This window comes from Anolis sagrei, chromosome 2, assembly GCF_037176765.1.
Source record: "Anolis sagrei isolate rAnoSag1 chromosome 2, rAnoSag1.mat, whole genome shotgun sequence".
NCBI lineage: Eukaryota > Metazoa > Chordata > Lepidosauria > Squamata > Dactyloidae > Anolis > Anolis sagrei.
The window spans coordinates 187,830,343-187,852,283 of NC_090022.1; the positions used below are offsets into that span (position 1 = coordinate 187,830,343).

Consider the following 21,941-nt stretch of genomic DNA (forward strand, 5'->3'; position numbering starts at 1 on the left):
TTCAAACTACAAGAGAGGAGATTCCATCTGAACATGAGGAAGAACTTCCTGACTGTGAGAGCTGTTCAGCAGTGGAACTCTCTGCCCCAGAGTGTGGTGGAGGCTCCTTCTTTGGAAGCTTTTAAGCAGAGGCTGGATGGCCATCTGTCAGGGGTGATTTGAATGCAATATTCCTGCTTCTTGGCAGGGGGTTGGACTGGATGGCCCATGAGATCTCTTCCAACTCTTTGATTCTATGATTCTAGACAAATTCAATATTCTGAAATTTTCAAGCTCACAGTATAAGAAAGGTAGCAGGATTTGGATAGCTAGTCATCACAATGTGACAAGAATAGTCACATCTACACAACTGATTTCTTGATTGAAATTTTTCTTTAATTTTAAATGTAATGTATCACATATTTATATTGTAAACCACTCCGAGCCTTCGGGGAGTGGTGGTATATAAAACTGAGAAATAAATAAATAAAGAAACATACTAGGCTCTGTGTCTTGCAAAACAGCCATCTATTGTATTGGTTCTATTAAGCATCAAGAAGACTCAACAGCAGGTTTTCTTTCATATTTCATGATGGAAAGGTCTCGGTACTGATAGGAAGCTCATTTGGCTTTAATATGTTTGTCCCATTATCTTGCAGGTTGGCCTTTGTGGTTCTTAAACCATGGAGTCCATGACTGTCCTTGACACCGTTGGGGTGGGAGACCTAGTGCTGCTGGACCCCCTGACAGAAGACACGGTGATGCGGAACCTGGAGAAACGTTTCCACCGAAAGGACATCTATGTAAGAGGCATTGGGAGAAATGGGATCATATTATTGAAATGAGAATTGTATTCCGGGTGGGAAAATGGAGAATTGGGAAGTAGGTGTAGCAGTAGGGTGATGCATGCTATTATAGTGGTAATTCTTCCATTCTAAAGAAGATAATAAAGATTTACTATGATTTTATAGAATTATAGAGTTGGAAGAGACTTCATGGGCCATCCAGTCTGAGCAGGTGTCCCCCAGCTTTACCGACTGGGAACGCCCCTCCAGGAAGGACTGGAACCACAGTAAAACCATACCCCCAAGTCCCATCTCAGCGAGTCTCCCCAGAAGGATACCATGGTCAATGGTATCGAAAGCCGCTGAAATATCCAAGAGAACAAGCAGGGCCACACTCCCCCTGTCCAGTTCCCTGCGGAGGTCATCCACCAAGGCAACCAAAGCCGTCTTGGTACTGTGCCCAGGCCAAACATCCCACTTGGGCCCCTTCCACACAGCTGAATAAAATCCCACATTTTCTGCTTTGAACTGGAAAATATGGCAGTGTGGTATTTTCTGCCTTGATATTCTGGGTTATATGGTGGTGTGGAAGGGCCTTTGTTAGAGTACTCTAAAACCAAAAACATAGAACAAGCAGGACAGTTTCAAGTTGCTACTCAGCCCAATAAATCAAATATTGCTAAATTATTATCTTTCTTTATTATATTCCAATGTTTTCCTCCAAGAAGCCCCCCCCCCCCCTCCATCTCTGAGTCTTATCCTCACAACCATGTTATAAAGTAGACTGGTCCAAAGGCACGTAGTGAACTTCAGGACTGAGAGGGAACTAGCTGAATTTGGATTTCCTGATGCTCAGTCAAAAGGTCCAACTGTGATATCACATTGAATCCACATACACTACAAGCCCGTTGTAAAAGCTGTGGAGTTGTATAATCAGGAAAGAGCTTTGGAGAGGCCTTGGAAAGTGGAAAATAGCAAGGGGGAAAGTAACAGGAGTTTTGTAGAATGGGAGAGAAAAAAAAGAAAGAGATTGCGGGATCCGCAAGGGAGATAAATGTGAACAATTTCCTGTTCTTCCCTCATTGCTGAATTACCACTTCCTACAGAGAAGGAACTATTTTAAATATAAGAGTCATTGAAGAAGGACTGTACTTACATATCCTACAGGCACCTGTCTGAGCTTCAAAGCTATGCAGAACTAACCCTGTTTAAAGCTTGGATAGAAGACTGCCAACAAATACGAAGTGGTATAGACTATAAAACCACCTCTGAGTATTCTTTACCTAAGAAAACCCTATGAAATCCTTCCAGTGGCTAGACAACTAGCAGATGACTTGAAGGCAAATACAAACACACATATGCACACTGAAGAAGAAATCCCAGGGTTGTGATTTTGACAGGAATGGACAAGGTCACGGTGTAAGTCATGGTGAGCCCCTCAAAAATGACAGATCAGTACTGAATTGATTTTGCCATTCCATGTTGTTCTTTTTGCAAAGAGGTTAAAACCAAACAATTGAAAGGCGACACTGAGGCAGCAACAGAAGGGATTGTGCTAGATGGTTAATCTGATGCAAATCAGGAAATTTTGAAAAAAGAGAGATGGAGTTGGGTTGCTGTGAGGTTTTTTTGGTCTGTATGGCCATGTTCCAGTAGCATTCTCTCCTGACATTTCACCTGCATCTGTGGCTGACATTTCACCTCCATCTGTGGCTGGCATATTCAGAGGTCTGTTGGAAATGAGGCAAGTGGAATATATATATATCTGAAATGTCCAGGGTGGAAGAAAGAACCCTTGTGTGTTTGAAGCAAGGGTGAATATTGCTAGCTTGATTAGCATTGAGTAGCCTTGCAGCTGTAAGGCCAACCAGATGGGGTATTTGCATAAAGGTAGCTTGACTGTTGTTTGCATGGAGACATCTTTTGATGTCTGGAATTCCCCTGTTTCTGTGTGGTGTTTTTTAATTACTGTCTTGATTCTGGTGTTTTTCATACTGGCAACCAGATTTTGCTCATTTTCATGGTTTCCTCCTTTCTGTTGAAATTATCCACGTGCTTGTGGATTTCAGTGGCTTCTCTGTGTAATTTGACATGGTGGTTGTCAGAGTGGTCCAGCATTTCTGTGTTCTCAAATAATATTTTGTGTCCAGGTTGGTTCATCGAGTGCTCTGCTATAGCTGAGGGAGTTGTTGTGGAGGAGCTATAGAAGCAAGACACATGCCTATTTCTACCATCAACAGCATAAGTGGTAAAAAGCATGTAAATTCCAAATACAGAACTATGATGCATACATCCATGTGTACATTTATATAGAATTTCATCTCCATTTAGAACATTTAGAATAGGATATTAGAGCCCCCTTTAAAAGATAAGGTAAAGGTTTTCTCCTGATATGAAGTCCAGTCATGTCTGACTCTGGGGTGTGGTGCTCCTCTCCATTTCTAAGCCGAAGAGCCAGCGTTGTCCATAGACACCTCCAAGGTCATGTGGCATTGAGCGCCGTTACCTTCCCGCCGGAGTGGTACCTATTGATCTACTCACATTTGCATGTTTTCGAACTGCTAGGTTGGCAGAAGCTGGGGCTGACAGTGGAAGCTCACGCCACTCTCCGGATTTGAACCTGCGACCTTTCGGTCAACAAGCTCAGCAACTCAGTGCTTTAACCCACTGTGCTACTAGGGGCTCCCCCTTTAGATAGATGTAATTGTTCACATTCTTGAACATTTACGTTGTGTTTTTTTAAATGATACAGGTTTTAGGTTTTTTTTAATGGTTTAATCATTTTTTAACCTTTGAATTTTGTGATTTTTAAGTATGTGTCCTTTTCATCTTTTGGGAGTTGCCTTGAGTCCTGAAATGAGGAAATGGCAGGAATAACAAAAATGTCATCATTATATATCACCATTGTCATCATCATCACTACTATTATTGTAGTGATTTAAAAGTTATAATTATAGAGATTTATCCTGATGAACATAATTGTTCAAATTTTGATATTTTATTACAAAGAGAATCCCAGTAGATCTTTACATTGTTCGCTTTATAAAGATGTATCTCTTTCAACAGTTTTATCAGATCATCTTTCCCAGCATATATCATCTAGATGTGTTTTTCATTTTTTTAGTTGCTTGTTAGAATTGCCCATCTGTCTTCCCTGATAGCAGGCAATACAGGACATATTAACAGTAGTGTAGGAGTGTTTACCTGCATTACCACCTTGTTCCATTATTCAGATGAGAACAGGCGTGTTAAACTTTGTAACAGCGTGTCATAGGTTTTGTAATCTTATGTAATGCAAAAACAAGTTTGGGGCCCTATTAATCATAAATAGAGTTACCTTTTATAGGATTGTAAAGTTGCTACTTTGATGACAGGAGAAAGTGAAGATTCTTTGTTGTTGTTTAATAATACTGGCCTTGGACAATTGTTTTTGCAATAATGTTGTATTTTGAAGTAACTGGTGTGGAACAAGTTTTTTTTTTAATCAGGAGCATGTTTTACATCCCTGGTGATATGTATGATTATATATGAATGAATGAATTGTTTATTGCACCAGTCATAGGCCATAACATAAAATAATATACAACCTTTAAAAAGTACAAAAAGCACTTTCCAATTCAAACTTGAAACTTATTCCATATACTGACTCTTTAAAATTACAGTAGCAGTGACATGATAACAATAACCATGTCTGATTTGTATCATCCCAAACTATATTTCTAGCCTCTGCAGTGGACGTCACTAATTCAACTCCAATTTTTTGTGCTGCGACTGCAAATGTGGCAATTTTTAATGTTATATTTTTGGAATAACCCAGTAAAAAGTCACATATACCTGCTGACTATTACCGTGCTGCCCTTTCTTCTAAAAGGGCTCCCAGAAGATTGTTTCTAGGGGCATTATACAGATGTTAAGATATTGTTGTCAGTATTGGTCACTCTTTAGTAGAGGGTACCAAGTAGTGAAACCCTATTATTTACTAGTCCACAAGTTGTCAGATGCATCCATCTCAAAGTTTTTGTCTCTAATCACCTTCTTGTCCCACAGCATTAGGATTGTTGTTGACCCATCAAAATACTGGTGGAGCAGAGCTAGCCAGTATTGAGCCCAATCTCTCCGCTTATGTTGCTCCATCAAGCATTGTTTTGTTATACTCTCATCCTCCATTTCCAGAAGTCTCTTCCCATGTGAGATGTTAAGCTTATGCATTTTGGCCCTAAGTGAGGGAAGATCCAATTCAAGCCTTAGCAAGACAGGTGGTGTTCCAGGGGGAAAGGCTAAGCTCTTACAGACTTATTCTGGATACATTCAGCCTGCTTTGTATTACTCTGTCTCCATATTTTCGCTCTGTATAACAATTGTGGTAGAATTTTAGTGGCAAAATCTTAATTGCGGTACATACCAAGGAACCCCCTTTGTTTCTCCAAAGGCTAGAATTGATTTTGCTGACCTCCAGGCAGATAATCTGGCTGCCTCTATAAGATTCTCCAAGTTACCATTATATTTATTTATTTATTATTTGAACTTATATGCCGCCACTCCCCTGGGCCTCGGAGCAGCTTACAAGAATGGCTAAAATCTAACACAATTTTAAAACAATTTAAAACAATTTAAAAACAGCAAGTGAGAAGTGTATGCCCAGGTATTTAAAGCTGTGACACTATTCTCTTGGGTGATCCTCCAGTTGTCATTTATGTATCTGCTTCCTCTTAGGAAATACCATCTCTTTGGTTTTAGAGTGATTAATCCTCAACTACTCTTGTTCACAAATTCTACCTAGTGTCAAGAGTGTCCTAAGACCTATTTGTGTAGACAGGAGGACCATAGTATGATTATATAAGAAATGAATGTTGATTTATAGTTCACTTTATACATTGTTTGCAGCCTACATTGCTTTGACTTTGGTTTGTATTATGTTCATCTTACTGAAATATTAATATAGCACAACCAGAAGCCAATGCAGCATAAGTTGTGTACAGTGTTCCAGGACCACCTGCAATAAGTGAAAATCTGCGAAGTAGGGATGCCATATTAATGTTAATATTTATACATTATTTTTATATATACTATATTATTTTCTTACCTGTGCTTCCTTACCCACCTCTCTGCCCATCCCAAGGGTGCCTGCCTGCCCCCCTGGCCTCCACAGACCCTGGCAGAGCCTCTGGAGCCGCAGGCAGCAGCAGGACAGGGAGGCAAGCCTTCCCCACCGCACCTCAGGCTGCTGCACTTCTGGGGTCCCAGGCCTCCACTGGACATAAATATTTTATATTTCTTATTAATATTTTCAAAAACCAACAAAACAGCGGGTCCGCTAAAAGTGAACCGCAAAATAGCAAGGGAAACCTGTATTATATTTTGGACACAGTGCAAACAGAATACAGCACCAAAAGAAACCAGCTCAAAATCATATGCTTTTAAGCCTCTTAAATTGGTTAATATATGTAACATTGGATGATTTTTGGTTGGCATGATTTAACACTGAATGTAACGCTTTTAAAGGTTTAGTATGTATTTTAATTCAATTGAATTTAAGCTTAATGTTTGCATATGTTCCAAGGCATTGAATAATTGCCGTACATCAGCTGCCTTGAGTTCCCTTCAGGGTAGAGAAAGGAGGGGTATCAACAAGGTAAAGAAATAAAATAAATAAATTGTCCTTGGTAATTTTAGTAGTCACCAAAACAATACTAGAAATGGCATGCCTATGATGGAAGCAAATCTTAAGACTTTTGTAAATGCACCCAGAAAAGTAATGCCAGTTAGTGGAAGCTTACATTTCCTGAGTTATTCTGGAATACAAACTACCATATGTTTGGTTATGACTGAACTCTTCGGTTAGAACTAGACATGCATGGCATGAATGCTGAATAAGAAACTACAAAAGATCTATGAATGATTCAAACCTTGAAGAAGAGGCTTCACAGATCCCCCCCAATGAAGATTACAAAACAGAAATCCACCTGGAAACATGAATAATTTGGTTTAGATATACCCTCATTTAGCATCTCAGGCTGTGCCATGAGTAATTTGCAAACATTTGCAAACAAGCCAAAATGTGTCATTTGTATGATGCATGCTAATTTGTATGAGGCATACTAATTGAGTGTGTTTTTCTTTAAGTGAGAGTAACAAGAAGAGAAATGAAATATCAGAAACTGCTGCAGTGCACTGATTTGAAGAGCACATAGATTACCTGGAGAAGTTTTTTTGTGGTTATACAGAAATTGTACTATTTCCCCTAAATCAGGGAACTGTGAAAAGGGGTATAGACTGATTGCATTCTTCTCTGTTCTCCAAACTAGAACACGTTATTTCTTTCTTAAATAATTTAAATGATGTGATTTATCTGGGACTCCTGCACAAAGAACCGTACTTTGAAAATAATGTATATAAAAACTAAGGCTAAGACTTGGCCTTTGTCTAACTGCCAAATTTAAATGGTGAAGAAGAAAAGAAGATTCTTCAGATTGTCCTTTAGAAAAATGGCTTCATGATACTTTAATGAAGATTATTGCCATTATTTGCTCTATCCATAGAATGAGCTCTTCTGAGAAAAATACCTTCTGATAATCTTAAATCTGGACTGGCTACAAAGAACAATGGAGAAAGATGAGATAATGTTTAAATGTTTGGTTTGTCACTGTGTGCAGATATTATCTTTAGCTTTAGTCATACCATATTTTTGACAGTGTTACATACATAACACTTTTCAGCAGAAAGAAAGAATGACTGACACAAAAGAGAATGAGACAGATCCCGCTTCTTGGCAGGGCTTTGGACTGGATGGTCCACGAGGTCTCTTCCAACTCTATGATTCTATGAGATGATGTCAATGAGGTCCTCAAGTGAACAATCTGTCTTGGGGCTCTTCATTTATTGAAACTTCAATCCTTTCCCCATCATATTGGTTTGAATGCCTAACAGCCACATCTGTTATATAGCCAGAACTTTGTGGGACTGATACTAAAGATTTAGCTTCCATATCTTCATTTAGATTTTATAAGGAAGAATTCCTGTTTGAATTAGGACCTCATCATATGGAAGTTTTCCACCATTTCTACCTGTTTCTACACACTTCAAAGATGGACTCCCACTGAGCCTATCAAACGACACAGGACTGCTTTCTGTAGTTGCTTGTAGGACTCCATCTTCGCAGCGTGTTGAAATGGGAGGGTTTCAAAGACAGGCAGAAATTGACTCCACTCTTTTCCTTGCACACTTAAAAATGGATATTTTTCCTTGTGATGGCTAGTGGTGGATTTGTCTGATTACAGTGTGGACGTTCATGTGGGTGGTCTGATAATGCTCCTTCTGTTTCCATTAGTGGTTTAGAAGACAGTGCGGGTCCCATTGAAATAAAGTGTTTTAGAAAGTGTGCCTGTCTCTTTAGTAAAGGGGTTTAAGAGGAATTATCCTGTGCAAAGTGGTGTTTCAAAAAGGAAAGGATGCCTGTCTTGTTTAGTGTACGTGTTTAAGGGGAATGATCCCAAGGAAAGTGGTGTTTCAAAACGGATGCCTGATTTAAAACGTATGCTGGTATCCTTGAGATACTAAGGGGATGAGGTGATGGGGGGGAGTAAATTCTTCATCTTCTTCCAAGATGGAACACCATGAAACACCTGTGCAAAAAAGACAATTCCACTTGTTCCCCCTCCCCGCCCCATTTTGTGTGATGAAGTCCTCAGAAGGAAATCAGAAAAGGCATGACCAGACTCCTCTGCCAGCTATACTACCTACTGATTTTAGAAGGCTATGAAAAGCACCTGAGGCTATGAAAAGCACCTAAAACTAGGAGGGGGCAGGAATCAAGAGATGTTGTTTATGAATGGAATGAATTTCTTCTATCCAATGTGCACACTGTCAACATTTGCTAGAATATTAAAGTACTGATCACATTCTTCCTCCAACAGACATACATTGGGAACGTGGTGATCTCAGTGAACCCATATGAGCCTCTGTCCATTTATACAGAAGAGAAGGTGGTAGAGTATAAGAATTGCAACTTCTTTGCAGTAAAACCCCACATGTAAGTGAGAGATGAGTGTGGCGAAAGCCCCACAATGATGCAGCTCCAAGGAATGGGGTAAAATGGGTGCTGGCGGAAAACAAGCCAATCCTCCTAAATTCTTCTTCACTGTGCTTCTATTTATAGCTATGCCATTGCAGATGATGCCTATCGCTCATTGAGAGATCAAGACAAAGACCAATGTGTTCTTATCACCGGCGAGAGCGGGGCTGGTAAAACAGGTGAAAACATGTTGAATTCTGGAAACAGTGTTTCGGAACTGTTTGAATGAGAACGAAAGATCTATGGTGCAGTTAAAGCAGAGAAAGAAGCAGGGATAAGAAGGAGTTCTTCAGTAGTCTAAATGCATTAATGTAGAAGTGTGATACTTGGGTTAACTAAGCATTACACTTGCTTAGTTAACACTCCTGCAGAATTCTGGGATTTGTAGTTTGGGAAGGAGCCTTTAACAACCTCACTAAACTACAAACCCCAGAATTCTGCAGGAGGCAGAAACACAATTTAAACTGGATTCATTCTCTAGTGTGATGAAGTAGCAAAGGAGGTAAGTTTCTTGAGTGAATGAAATGGGTTTGCAGAAACAGTGGAAGAAGAACACACAAGAGTCTGAAATGGACCTGTTCATTGAATTTAACAGCACTGGCTGGTTTCAATATAGCTATTTTGTCTACAGAGTTTAGAAAAGGCTTCCACTGTGTAATTGCCCTGCCTTGTCCATGGATTTTTTTTTCTTTTAAGTGTGAAACGTATTATTTGTTACTTTTTTTCTTAAGAAAATGCAATAGAATTGTACAGCATCAGTATCAGTAAATTTTATTGATTAGCCCTTAGGCCATATCACAATACCAAACCAAACAAAATTGTACAGCATGATTACGTAAAACAAAACTTGAAACTGGGTTGTTGTAGGTTTTTGGGGCTGTATGGCCATGTTCTAGAAGCATTCTCTCCTAACGTTTTGTCTGCATCTGTGGCAGGCATCTTCAGAGGTTGTGAGGTCAAAACATCATAAAACAGGTGGTTTTTTTTAATTTGATAGTACACCAAGGTTGGGATGATTATGTATCTATCGGTACTTGCCAACCTTTGGGTCTCCAGGTGTTTTGGACTTCAGCTCTCACAGTTCCTAACAGCTGGTAAGCTGGCTGGGATTTCAGGAGTTGAAGTCCAAAACACCTAGATCACTGTTAAATTTCTGTAAAAAAATCAGAATTAGTTGAATATTCCAGCTGGTAAACAGTAAACCAAATCCTGTTTATGACCTAAATCTGTTGGATCCTTCAGTCTTTGAATCTTCTAGGTTCCTAAATAGTTAATTTGGACCGTGACGTGGAACATATCCAAGATCATTTTTCCTTTTCACCTCCTATCCAAAATAAGTGGCATAGTTTTGTATAAGGAAATTATTCTAATAGAGTGAATCCCAACCTCTAGTCCTCCAGGTGTTTTGGATTTCAACTCCTAGAAGCCTTAGTTGCCTTGGCCAATGATCAGGGGTTGTGGCAGCTGAGGTCCAAACCACATGGAAGACAAGAATTTGGGAAACACTGCTCTCATAGTTCCTTAATGAATAGAACTCTAGTCAGTATTTACTCGACTTTAATGCACCATTGAATGTAATGCACACCTCAATTTTGTAGGTGTACATTACAAAAAAAGGATTTGCTGTCAAATATAATGCAAGGCAATGGTGACTGCAAACATTCAGATGGGAAGCCATGCCTTTCCATCTGTTCTTCCAACCAGCCTTTTCACAGCCATTACTAGCCTCTGCTCCTTCACAATGTCCTGGTGGGAAGATGTGCCCCTCTGTTAGGCCTGGTGGAGAGATGGCAGTGGCTGCAAAAAGGTTGGTGGGAAGCTGTCCCCCTTCATCTCATCTTTCCACCAGCCTTTTTGTGGCCACTGTCACTTTCCCAGCAGCCTTCCTTTTCATGGCCACTGCATCCTCTTTCTCCAGCTGGGATCTCTTGTCCGACAGCTCAGGCGGGTTTGGGTGTGTGATTCTAACATGCCATTGAATCTAATGTACACCTCAGTTTTAATGTTGTAATTTAGCCAAAAGAAGGTGTGTGTTAAACCCCAGTAAATATGGTACATATAATTTGCATTCTTTATGTTTTATCCTTAATCTATTTTAATACCTGAATTTCAGAACCTTTTGTTGAGCAATATTGCTTGATCTTTAAGGTCCCATTTACACAGTTTGAACTGCATTATATGGTCAGTATAGACCCAGTTCAATCTGCATTACAAAAGCAATGTAGACGGGACTTAACTCCTGCTTGGATCTTCCAAACTTTCTGATGAAATCAATCCAGCCTTATGTCTTTCTTCTCGTTTCCTACTGCCTTTGTCTTTAGCGAGTGTTATAATTTTCCAGCAAGTCATGCTGTCTCATGATATGTCCAAAGCATGAGAGTTTTACTTTAGTCAACTTTGCTCTTTGTAGGATTTTACCATCTGTTTGCGACCCTCTTGTGTTTTCTTATGTTTGTTCATGGAGACTTCTCATATTTCCTCACCAGCAATGAGTTCCCATTTTCTTCATCCACATAAATGGATTGTCCCCTGGTGAATGTTCCCCTTTCTACCTAAAATCACTTGAAAATGCTATCTTCTAACAAAGAACTCTGTGGAGTGCAACAAGAGCACAGATAATAGGAAGTATATACAGCCTCACTTCAGTTCTACTCATTGCTTTTCTGGTTTTTTAAATCCATCAGAGGCCAGCAAACTAGTGATGTCATATGTGGCAGCTGTATGTGGAAAAGGAGAGGAGGTGAACCGTGTCAAGGAGCAACTGCTGCAGTCCAACCCAGTACTGGAAGGTATGTGTTTGCTATCTCCCTCCTAAGAAATACGACAGGAACCAAGTCAAGATACAATCAAGGCTTCCTGCAGTTATTACTCATTACTTGGGAGAGATCCACATGTTTTTATTCAAGCCAGAGCTTCTGCTATGTTGCAAAGGCCATCACATTTTCCCACACTCAAAAGAGCATCATTTTCTTGCTGGGGAAATGCAGTTATTCTTCATGGTCTCTTTTATCCTGAAAAGACAGCAAAAGTTGACTAGAGAGTGAAAACTTTGTCCCGGCAAGAGAAATTTGATCCTCCATACGTTTAATGAAGTTTGTGACACACAAACAAAGTTGTGGAATAGCACCACAATTTTCAAAGTCACTTTCAAGCCAGGAACAGAACTTTGTCATTATTATTATCATTCAGAGCCTGCATAGCCACCTGTCCAGACAGGTTTGGTAGTCTACTTGTGCCTAGGAACAACAGGGTGATGTTCCTGGATTATACGTGTCTGTTCCTCATTGCTTTTATCATAAAAAGATGGGGAAAGTTAATTACATGGCAAAACCTTTGTTTGTGTGTCACAAACTTCATTAAATGTGTGGAGGATGAAGCTTCTCTTGCCAGGATGTTTTTGCCCTCAACTGTTGCCATGTTTTTAGGATACAACCAATAAGGAACCAAGATGTATAACCTAGAAACAAACCAATATAAAAAATCCCGTATTTTCTGAGTGTAGAGACATTCAGAGTATCTGCATTTTCTAGCCAGAACTAGGATATTCCCACAACTAAAAATCTCGCATTTTTCGCGCTTTGTAGCGATTTTTCCCGTGTCTTCAGGGGACGTCATTTGGCCACCCGCTATTTAGAGCCAGGAGCTCCTGGGATAAAGGTAATGTGTGGATGGGCCTTGAGATCCATACCTTCAAGACAATCATCTTCAACAGATGGGCTTCCAACCCAATCAGCGTAACCTGTTTCAGTGATCCCAGGATCATGATCTTCAGTGTTTCAATATTGCAATCTCATGCCTTTGACATCATTGAGGCATTGGAGTTATTAACAATAAGACTTAATTGTCCCTACTAGCTAAAGAAGCTGTTTAGCTGTTCATGTAGCATGTCTTCGACCTGTGTGCTCTCCCAGAGGGGATTGTATCATACTACAGTCCCCAATGCACAGTTTCAGCAGTTCATCATCAAGTTCCACTTCTCCTTTGCCTACCATCTATCATACATCTGAATATGGATATATCAGCACTTTGAACTGTGCTCGGAAATGAACTGATAACCAATAAAGCTCTATCAAAAGGGGAATTATATGTTCCCTGGAATCAACCCAGTCAGCACACTACATTTAGCATTGTAGACTTGCTGAAGTTTTGGAGTTTCCAAAGGCTAGTTTTGTGCAAAGGCTTTCCTGACCACTGCTGAAACCAGACCATCCAAGCGCCTGCCTGAGTGCATTTTTGGCCTCTTCTACACTGCCATATAATCCAGATTTTCAAATCAGATTATCTTTGAACTGTATTGTATGAGTCTACACTGCCATATAATCCAGTTCAAAGCAGATAATCTGGAGTTTATATGGAAGTGTAGAAGGGGCTTAAATTATGAACCTAGAATGTGTCCCCATTCATTTCAGGCTGAATGTTTATTCCATGATCTTCCTTTCAACTGACTAGGAGCACTTCTGTCTTCTTCTTCTTTTTCCCACTCTGGTAGCCTTTGGGAATGCGAAAACCATACGCAATGACAACTCCTCGCGATTTGTAAGTATTTAGTGGGAAAATAATGTTTTGATGAACAGCATGTAGGATCCTATTTTCTTGGAAGAGTTGACATGTCATTATTACACCAATGCTAATCCCATCTCTCTACATCAATCTTCTTCCTATTGTGGGTTTGCTCTGTTTTTGTTCCACAAGAAGATTGATAAAGAACTGTGAAGTCTTGCCTTCCCACTCTGGATAAACACACACAAATAACTGAGTTTCTGAGATTTCACCAGGTGAACAACTCTGCTTACACAGCTCAAAGGATTAGAAACTGGTTTTAAAACTTAAAGCATAGTAAAGTTGCTGAGATTCCCAGGAAGCTTAATTTATATCCATTTCCCAAGTGAAATCAGAAAATCATGGAATGCAGATAGCCCTGTCTTTCAATGGGCAAACTGGAACTTTGTCAGAGGCATGGTGCATCAGCAAGTTTTCTGATGCATGATGCAAACCATCTATTGTAGCAAGAGACCACAAAGTGGTGTCCACACAAGCTTCATACATTATGTGCTATAAGAAGATTCTAGAAGTTACTGTTCTCATGTATGTTATCCTTGTATATGTCCTACTAGGCCAAAATAAAGGAGAATGAGAGGGTCTTTGAATGGCTCTTCAACATTTTTGTAAATGGCAAGTACAGCCATGGGACAGGGAAGATCTAGCGTTTTCTGGGTTGTTCTGGGATTTCCGAGCTGTATGGCCATGTTCCAGAAGCATTCTCTCCTGACATTTTGCCTGCATCTGTGGCAGGCATCCTCAGAGGTTGTGACCTCACAACCTCTGAGGATGCCTGCCACAGATGCAGGTGAAACATCAGGAGAGAATGCTTCTGGAACATAGCTATACAGCCCAGAAAACGCAGAACAGCCCAGTGATTCTGGCCATGAAAGCCTTTGACAATACCTACAGTTTTCATTCAAACAGAGGTAATGAGGGGTAGATGGTTTTCATAAATTATGAGTCCCACTAAAATGTGGCCCCTCCTATAATTTTCAAAAACTCTCTCTTCCAGTAATTGGAAAAAAGTAAAATCTAAATTAGAAGCAAAATGTACAATAATAACAAGGCCCAGTCATATATTTGCTTACTTGCTTCCTCTCTGATAATTCTTTTTTTCCTAGGGCAAATATATGGATATTGAATTTGACTTTAAGGGTGATCCTTTGGGTGGAGTCATCAGCAATTGTGAGTATGCCTGCCAAAACTAATAAGAGGAGTGGGTGCAAGCAACTAGACAGAACAGGAAGCTATAAAGCAAGAGTTGGCAACTACCAGGCATTGGATGTCACATTGATCAGCACAACACATTGAAAGGTCCCATTTCCCCTTCCCAGAAAAAAAACTTGTGTGTGATTTTTGTTTGTTTCATCTCTAAGTGAACAAATAACATCCCCTGAGATTTCCTTGACAGCTATTGCCTTTTTTTGCTTTATCTGGGCTTATAAAAGCTATTTAGTGTAGGTCAGGATCTTTTTGGTGATAAAGAATTGGAAAGGGGCCTGAATTTCACATTCTGTATTTTATAAATCCTTCAGTGTCAAAACAGCAAATTTCCATTCAAATTTAGTTTTCAGGTGCTCTAGAAATGATTAAAATAAACATATGAAAAGGAGAAGTGTGGCTGGGTCTCCCTCTTTCTGTCAACGTGCTTGTTGCAATCCATGTTTTGGGAGAGAACCTTGATAAAACATGGAGGCTTTCCATATGTGTACAGCTGACAAATCGAAGACATTATCCTCTTTCCCACATTGAGGGGATGCTTATCATCTCCCTCATACAAGATAAGAGTTCAAGTTGTGTTGATGCTCAATCAAATAATTTAAGTTTTAATTGAATACACTTTATTTATATTCTGCTTTATCTCCCCAGAGGGACTATAGGGAGATAAATTATGTATATAAATTATGTATGTGGAGAAAACAAAGTCATAGATTTGAAATATGAATGCCAAAATGCAGACTGAACAAATTCTGCATCTGGGCACTGTAGATATCATAAGAGAACCATTTAAAGACCTATTGTGGTCTCAGTGTGACAGTGACACATAAATGAGGCTGAGGGCGCTTCCAGACAGTGTCATAATTCGGGTCAAAGAAGTGGGGTAAAAAATTGTGGGACTTGACAGCAAAGCCAAACACTGACCTGATAGTCCCAGTAAATGATCCCCCAATGTCCTGATACCTTCTTTTGTAGCAGACTTTAGAAATCTGCAAGATAAATGGGGGGACATCCAGTGGAAATTTACTTTTCATTTTTTACTTTATGCTCTGAGTTGCACTGGACCTTATATGCACTGGAGTAGAGATATCTAAATATACACACAAGCAGATTTCTAATTACTTCTCCTCACCCCACTGTAAATTCAAGCTCTGTTTAATTTCAGAAACATCAAAACAAAGGAATTGCAGAGAGTTTTCTTGGGAATTGCTCTCCAATTGCACTTCCATTTAGCCATCTGTGTGTCCGTGACCCCCCCCCCCTTTTTTTTTACAGCCTTCATCAGCTGTTTCAGGATTTAACTGGAGCATTCCACACCAGTATATAGGAACAAAGTCACTTTTTTTTCCTTGACTGCAGGGATATACAGTCATTTGAATAATGCATATTTTTCAGCAAAAATGGGTTTTAAGCACACCCTGAAAGGACTTGGGGTGGCTTACAACAGAAGAAACACAATATAGTAAGAATGAATATACAACCAAATCAAACTTAAATTGCACAATGATTAAAGCACAAAAATGTGTTTTCATCTCTTAATTCGAATCAGTGTTCATTTTCCTTAAAAGTCTTTAGCCACCCCCTCCTTGTTTATTCCGGTTTCTTCTGCATTTTAGGGCTTGTGCAGAAGAGCCCTAAGAAAGCTAAGAAACAATATGTATAGCAAGAGTTAGAAAGTGACAGTGGAAATAGAGAAAACTAACAATAGCAACCAAGGCAGCCTTGGAGAAAAACCAGCTTGACTGAATAATGGCGATAGTATCTTGATTTCTTTACGCTCTGTTGATGGTTTTGCAGATGTTGGAGTTGCACCTCATTGAGACTCATTAAGAGTTTATAAGATTATAACACTAGATTTGAGACACATAATTACTGTGCTGGTGAAAGGTGTGCTCCAGATATCCCAGAAGTTGATTTATGAACCAAGATAAGGCAATTGTCAGTAAGAAAATAAAAACTGAGGTGGAGAAGCCTAGCAATTTTCCATCATTATTGTCACACTTTCAGGTTTTTCCATCTGATTGTTATTTTCTCACCAAAGATTGCCTTGTTCTAGGTACATACATCATGTCATCTTGACCAAGAGCAATTTTGAGCCCCCAGGTGACTTCAGGTTGATCCCTTGTTTTTTTGAAGGATCCCCTGAACCTAAAACATTTTAGAAATGGTCAAAACCATGGCGAAAAGGTAAATAAAGATCTTAAAATGGGTGACATGAGGAGATGACCTCAAAAAGATTCCCATGGGCATCAGTGTGCTCCAACAACCCATGGCAGCTGCCCATCCAGTTTCAGGTGATGGCTTTGTCACCACAATTAGAAATCTTATTCAAATAAAGGTATGGCATCTCAAGAGGTATCATATTGAAAATGTATAAAAAGCTTGACTCTAAATTGGCTTTGTACTGGGGTCAAAGCAGATATATAAATGCAAAATCATTTATGTAATTAATTAAAATAAGTAGTCAATGTGTTTTGGTTTCTGTGAAATGTATCTTATCATAACAAGAGAAAAAAATTATAAAATTGCAAATTTCTTTAAAAGCAGTTCTAAATAGTAAAGTGCTACAAAATTGTAAATATGGTAATATTCCAATGGAATATTAAATAATTGATAAAATATTGGTGGTGGTGTCCTGTCACATAAGAGTTTTGTTCAAAGGGTGTTCCATGGAGCAGAACATATAACTGACCAGAATATTTTACGAGTTTTTTTTCTGGGACCAATCTTATTATATGATGGTGCTAATGTTTCCTTATCACTCAAAGAACAGTAAGTACTGAGGATATGCATTGCTAAAATTTCAGACCAAAATATATCAATAACAACATGGGAGGTGTAGTTTTGGTCTATGGCCCTGATGGGAAAACTGATCAAGCAATTTCCAAGCAGAACATTGCTCTTGGGAAGAAAATTCTTGCTTGGCAGTAGGACATGAATAAATCAGTTATGCCCAAATGAGTGAAAGAGTTCAGAGCCATGGTGATCTCTGTAATGATTTATTAACGTAAAAACAAACGGACTTAGAATGAAACAGATCTGTTTTCTCATATAAACAAAAACAAAACTGAGATAGTGGACAAAAAGAGTAAGGGAACTGATCTTAAATATGATAGTCAAAGTTTGTTTACATATAAAGAAACAAAAGGTTTCTTTGTTATATATAAAGATTCAATAAAATAAATTTTAAAGAAGTTGAGTTGTCTTTTACATCTGTAGAAGCTGAAGGAAATATGTAAAAATGCAAGGCAAAGCGAACATGCTCATCCCAAGGGCCCCTTCTACACTGCCCTATATCCCAGGATTTGATCCCAAGTTATCTGCTTTAAATTGGATTATGTGAGGGCTCTTTTACACTATGCTAAAACCCAAAAGGAAGCAAGTTAAAGCAATTCACTTCCTCTTGGGTTTCACTTCTCACCCCTTACCCAAGCCCCGGGCTTTCCTGAGAGGGATGACTAGATGGCACCCTGGGTCAAACAAAGGTTAACCTGGAATGCCATCCACCCCCTTTCAGACTAACCCATTTTTGCCCCAAAGCTTACTAGGGCAGACCTCTCTCTACAGTCCTCCTGGAGCAGGAAAATAATGTGCCACTAGAGGGGAAATCCCTCCTCCCAACCATCATTTTCTCATGCCAGGAGGACTGGAGAGGGATGCCTGTGCTGCCAGCAGGTCTCTCCAGTAAGGTTGGGGGCTGAAATAGGGGGCTGGGGGTGGGAGAGGATGGGTGACATCCCTCTCTTTTGGGCTTTTTGAAGGCTGAAGAAGCAGGATGGCTATGGGAAGTGAAAGCAGTCCTGGAAGTTTGTCCCCACAGGGCCCTCACATCTAAAGACACAAACCTTAGCTTAAGAGTTGGGACTTTAGGGGTGTTTAATGAATGCAGAGTAAACTGGGAAAACCCAGTTTGCTCTGTATTAATATGTTTTCACTTGAGGCATCGTTTGGTAAAAAGTGAGATAGATCTCACATTTTGGGCCTGTCTGGAAGGGTCCTGAGTCTCCAATGCCAGATAATCTGGAATAAGAAGATAATCTGGGATCGGATTCTGAGATACATATAAGGACAGTGTGGAAGGGGCCTAATTTTGTTTGCTCATTTTCAGTACCTATGTTTATAGCACCTAAATAGGTTTTTCTATATATCTGTGGAACTCTCTGTCCTAGGATGCTTCCTTACTTCACTTGCATTTCTGCACCTTTAGTCATTAAATAAAAACAATAAAGTTATTATGTACTACTTCTTTGTGGAGCCTGTTCTTTGTTCATTATTGCTACTGTTCATTAATGTTTGGGGAAATACTGTTTCTTTGTTTGTTTTCATTTTGGCTCCCTAAGAACTAACATCTCTGAGATGAGAGAAAGGTCTTGTCCTTTTCCTTTGGTTAACCATATTTATATGATGGCTGCTAAAACTTTCTTGAGAGTCCCTTTTTTCAGGAGCCAATTTGAGTAGAGGAGAATGATTCAACCCTTGTCACCTACATTTCTCCCATTAGTTGATCTCTCCCCAAATGGATTAACAAATAAAGGTGGAAAGAGGGGTGGGTGCTGGCCTTAGAGAAAAAGTAAGGATGACCATATATTGTGCAGTTTTGTAGAGGATATTTCAAGCACTCTAAAGATTGAAGGAGCCCCCAGTGGTGCAGTGGGTTAAACAACTAAGCTGCTAAGCTTGTTGACCAAAAGGTCGCAGGTTCGAATTCGGGGAGTGGCGTGAGCTTCCGCTGTCAGCCCCAGCTTCTGCCAACCTAGCAGTTTGAAAACATGTAAATATGAGTAGATCAATAGGTATCGCTCAGGTGGGAAGGTAACGGCGCTCCATGCAGTCATGCTGGCCACATGACCTTGGAGGTGTCTACGGACAATGCCAGCTCTTCGGCTTAGAAATGGAGATGAGCACCACACCCCAGAATCTGACACGACTGGACTTAATGTCAGGGGGAAACCTTTACCTTATCTAAAGATTGAAAAAACATTTGATGGCAGAATCAGATTGCAAAACAAGACCTAAATCCAATTATTAGTATCAGCTAGAGTTAGAAGTATTGAATAAATGTAATTTGTGTAGCCTTTGGATGAACATTCAGTGATTTATTCAGTGGGTCTGCTCTAGTTGAACCAACGAATGGTTTGAGGCACATACACTTAAAGTAGGTTAGGTCCAGTTTTAGTAACTGGAGAGTCCCAAAGCCTTGCCAGGATCCCAAGGCACCACCTGCACTTGAGCTGTAGCATACATTTGCCTTGGGTATGTTTAACTGAGTGCTTTGGGGCATAGCGGTGGCTCCTAGAGGCATCATTATGCCAAGAGGCATTATGTCCAACACTAGCCCACTCAAAGTTAGAGCTGCCTGATCAGGTGTAACTGGGGTAAAAGGGGGTGTGCATCCTAAACGGGAACTCTTTCATGTTCTAGTATGCTAGAAGTGGATAACAGAGAGTGAGTCTTTAAATATAACCCTAGATATAAATACCCGTTAGGGGTAATGACTGAAAGGACTGATTGAGTAGAAAAATGAACTTGAGAACTTTTGATTCTTTGTGGCTTCATTTTTTTCTGTTGTCTTTTAAAGCACTGCATCTTTCTTCACTATTCCTTCTCCTCTCTCTTCCTCCCTGGTTCATTTTCAGACTTGCTAGAGAAATCCCGTGTGGTGCATCATGAGAAGGGTGAAAGAAACTTCCACATCTTCTATCAGCTTCTGTCTGGAGGTTCAGATCAGCTGCTCAGTAGGTTCTTCATGTTTAAGAACTCCCTTGCTTACATGGAGGTAGGATTTGGGATGATAGGAAATGCACAAAGAGTCAGGGAAGAATGTTGGGGCTGAAGGAAATGTAGAAAGGGACCATTCGCAGATCACTCATCAGTCCACTGAAGCATGATTACCCAAAGAGAGCAGGTGAGATTGGATCATGAGGGTTAAAATAGATCTGGGGCTTGAAAGGGCTGGATTCAGGACCTATGTAAAGGTATTAGGCTGTTTCCTAAAAATCTTTGTCCTAGAATGTTTCCAGATAGGTAAAAATTAGCAGAATCGAATCAAGCAGAATCAAATCAAGGCAAGCATTCTGTGCTGTAATTGACGCAAAGAAAAAGGAATTCCAATAGCTTTAAGTGGCACAGCAAACAGCCCCATCCCAAGATGCCCTCTTTGATATAATGATTATGGTGTAGAAAGAGTTCTACGTCACATTAACACTAACAGATTTCTTATAACATGATTTTCCATGGATTACGATAATTGCATGGAGTATCGTCTTAGAGTTTCGGTTGTGCAACTAGAAAAAAGCACTCTTTGCAAATGTGAATTTGATGAAATGTGAACAGAACTGTGCCAGAAATTCAGCAAATATATATTACGATTCTTATGCATTTAATGAAAATAAGTTATTTTATGGAGTTGCTTTGGGGACATGAGAATGGAGAAGACATAACTGCCTCCTTGATGTGAAGGAATCAAGGAAGGGATGAAGGGAGGGCAATTAAAGAAGTTATGATGATGACGGCAGTTCCTTCTCTTCAACAGAACAATTAAAACTAGAGCGAGATTGTAGCCTTTATGGCTACCTTAACAAGGATGCCACAAGCCTGCAGGGTATGCATGATGCAACACACTTCAAAGCTGTTCAGGTATGAGCTGTATTCTGTTGGGTTGGGAATCTGAGTTGTATTGATCAGCGAGAGGAAAAAGGCTCTCCTATATATCGTAATAGCAATATGATTGTCAAAGGTTAGCTCCTTGAATGGTTGTTCCTTGTATAACCTTGCAAACCCAAAAAATATTCAAAAGAAAAAGAATGTAAAAGGAACTCCAATCCCCCCAAAGTAAAATGAAGACTGAGCATGCTCATTGGTTTGGTGGCTATGAGAGTGGGATGCAGAAAAACAAGGAGGAAAGGTCTGGAACAAGGTATTCTTGGAAACAGTATGGCTGACCAGCCATGCTATCTGGAACCCTGAAGAGAAATACTGTTGTTGAGTGGAGATGATATACAGTGCTATTTAACATTATACTATAGATGCCCTTTTAGAAGTACATTTGTGTGAGACTACTGAACATCCCTATAAAACCTGTGGCACTGTGCAGGCCATATCTGTGTTTCTTGTTACTTTTGTTCTTTTTGTGGGGATTTGTAAAAAGGCACCATGATGTAATGGGATGACTGGAAAGGCATGTGTCGGCAGCTGATTGGCTACTGTCTCTAGCTCGTTGCTGAGAGAAATGGTTTTAACTGCCACATTCACTTCAAAGAGTGAAGAGAGTGCTGACTGGAAACAGTCAGGAAGGAAAAGCCGGTCTGAGTCCCTCTGCAGAGGTAGAGAAGATCGGGATATTAAAG

At 39.8% G+C, this 21,941-nt stretch overlaps 1 protein-coding gene across 3 annotated transcripts in view; it reads left to right on the forward strand.

Annotated features, from left to right (window-relative positions):
* The first annotated feature begins 461 nt into the window (after positions 1 to 461).
* Positions 462 to 21,941, forward strand: part of LOC132767692 (unconventional myosin-Ia-like) — a 60,923-nt gene continuing 39,443 nt past the window's right edge. For all 3 annotated transcript variants that reach the window (XM_067464265.1, XM_067464266.1, XM_067464267.1), the window contains exons 1-8: positions 462 to 782; positions 8,678 to 8,793; positions 8,920 to 9,014; positions 11,520 to 11,624; positions 13,325 to 13,371; positions 14,499 to 14,562; positions 20,232 to 20,330; positions 21,128 to 21,231. In XM_067464265.1, coding sequence (XP_067320366.1) covers positions 663 to 782; positions 8,678 to 8,793; positions 8,920 to 9,014; positions 11,520 to 11,624; positions 13,325 to 13,371; positions 14,499 to 14,562; positions 20,232 to 20,330; positions 21,128 to 21,231 — 750 coding nt within the window. In that variant the 5' untranslated portion in view covers positions 462 to 662. The remainder of the gene's footprint in view (positions 783 to 8,677; positions 8,794 to 8,919; positions 9,015 to 11,519; positions 11,625 to 13,324; positions 13,372 to 14,498; positions 14,563 to 20,231; positions 20,331 to 21,127; positions 21,232 to 21,941) is intronic.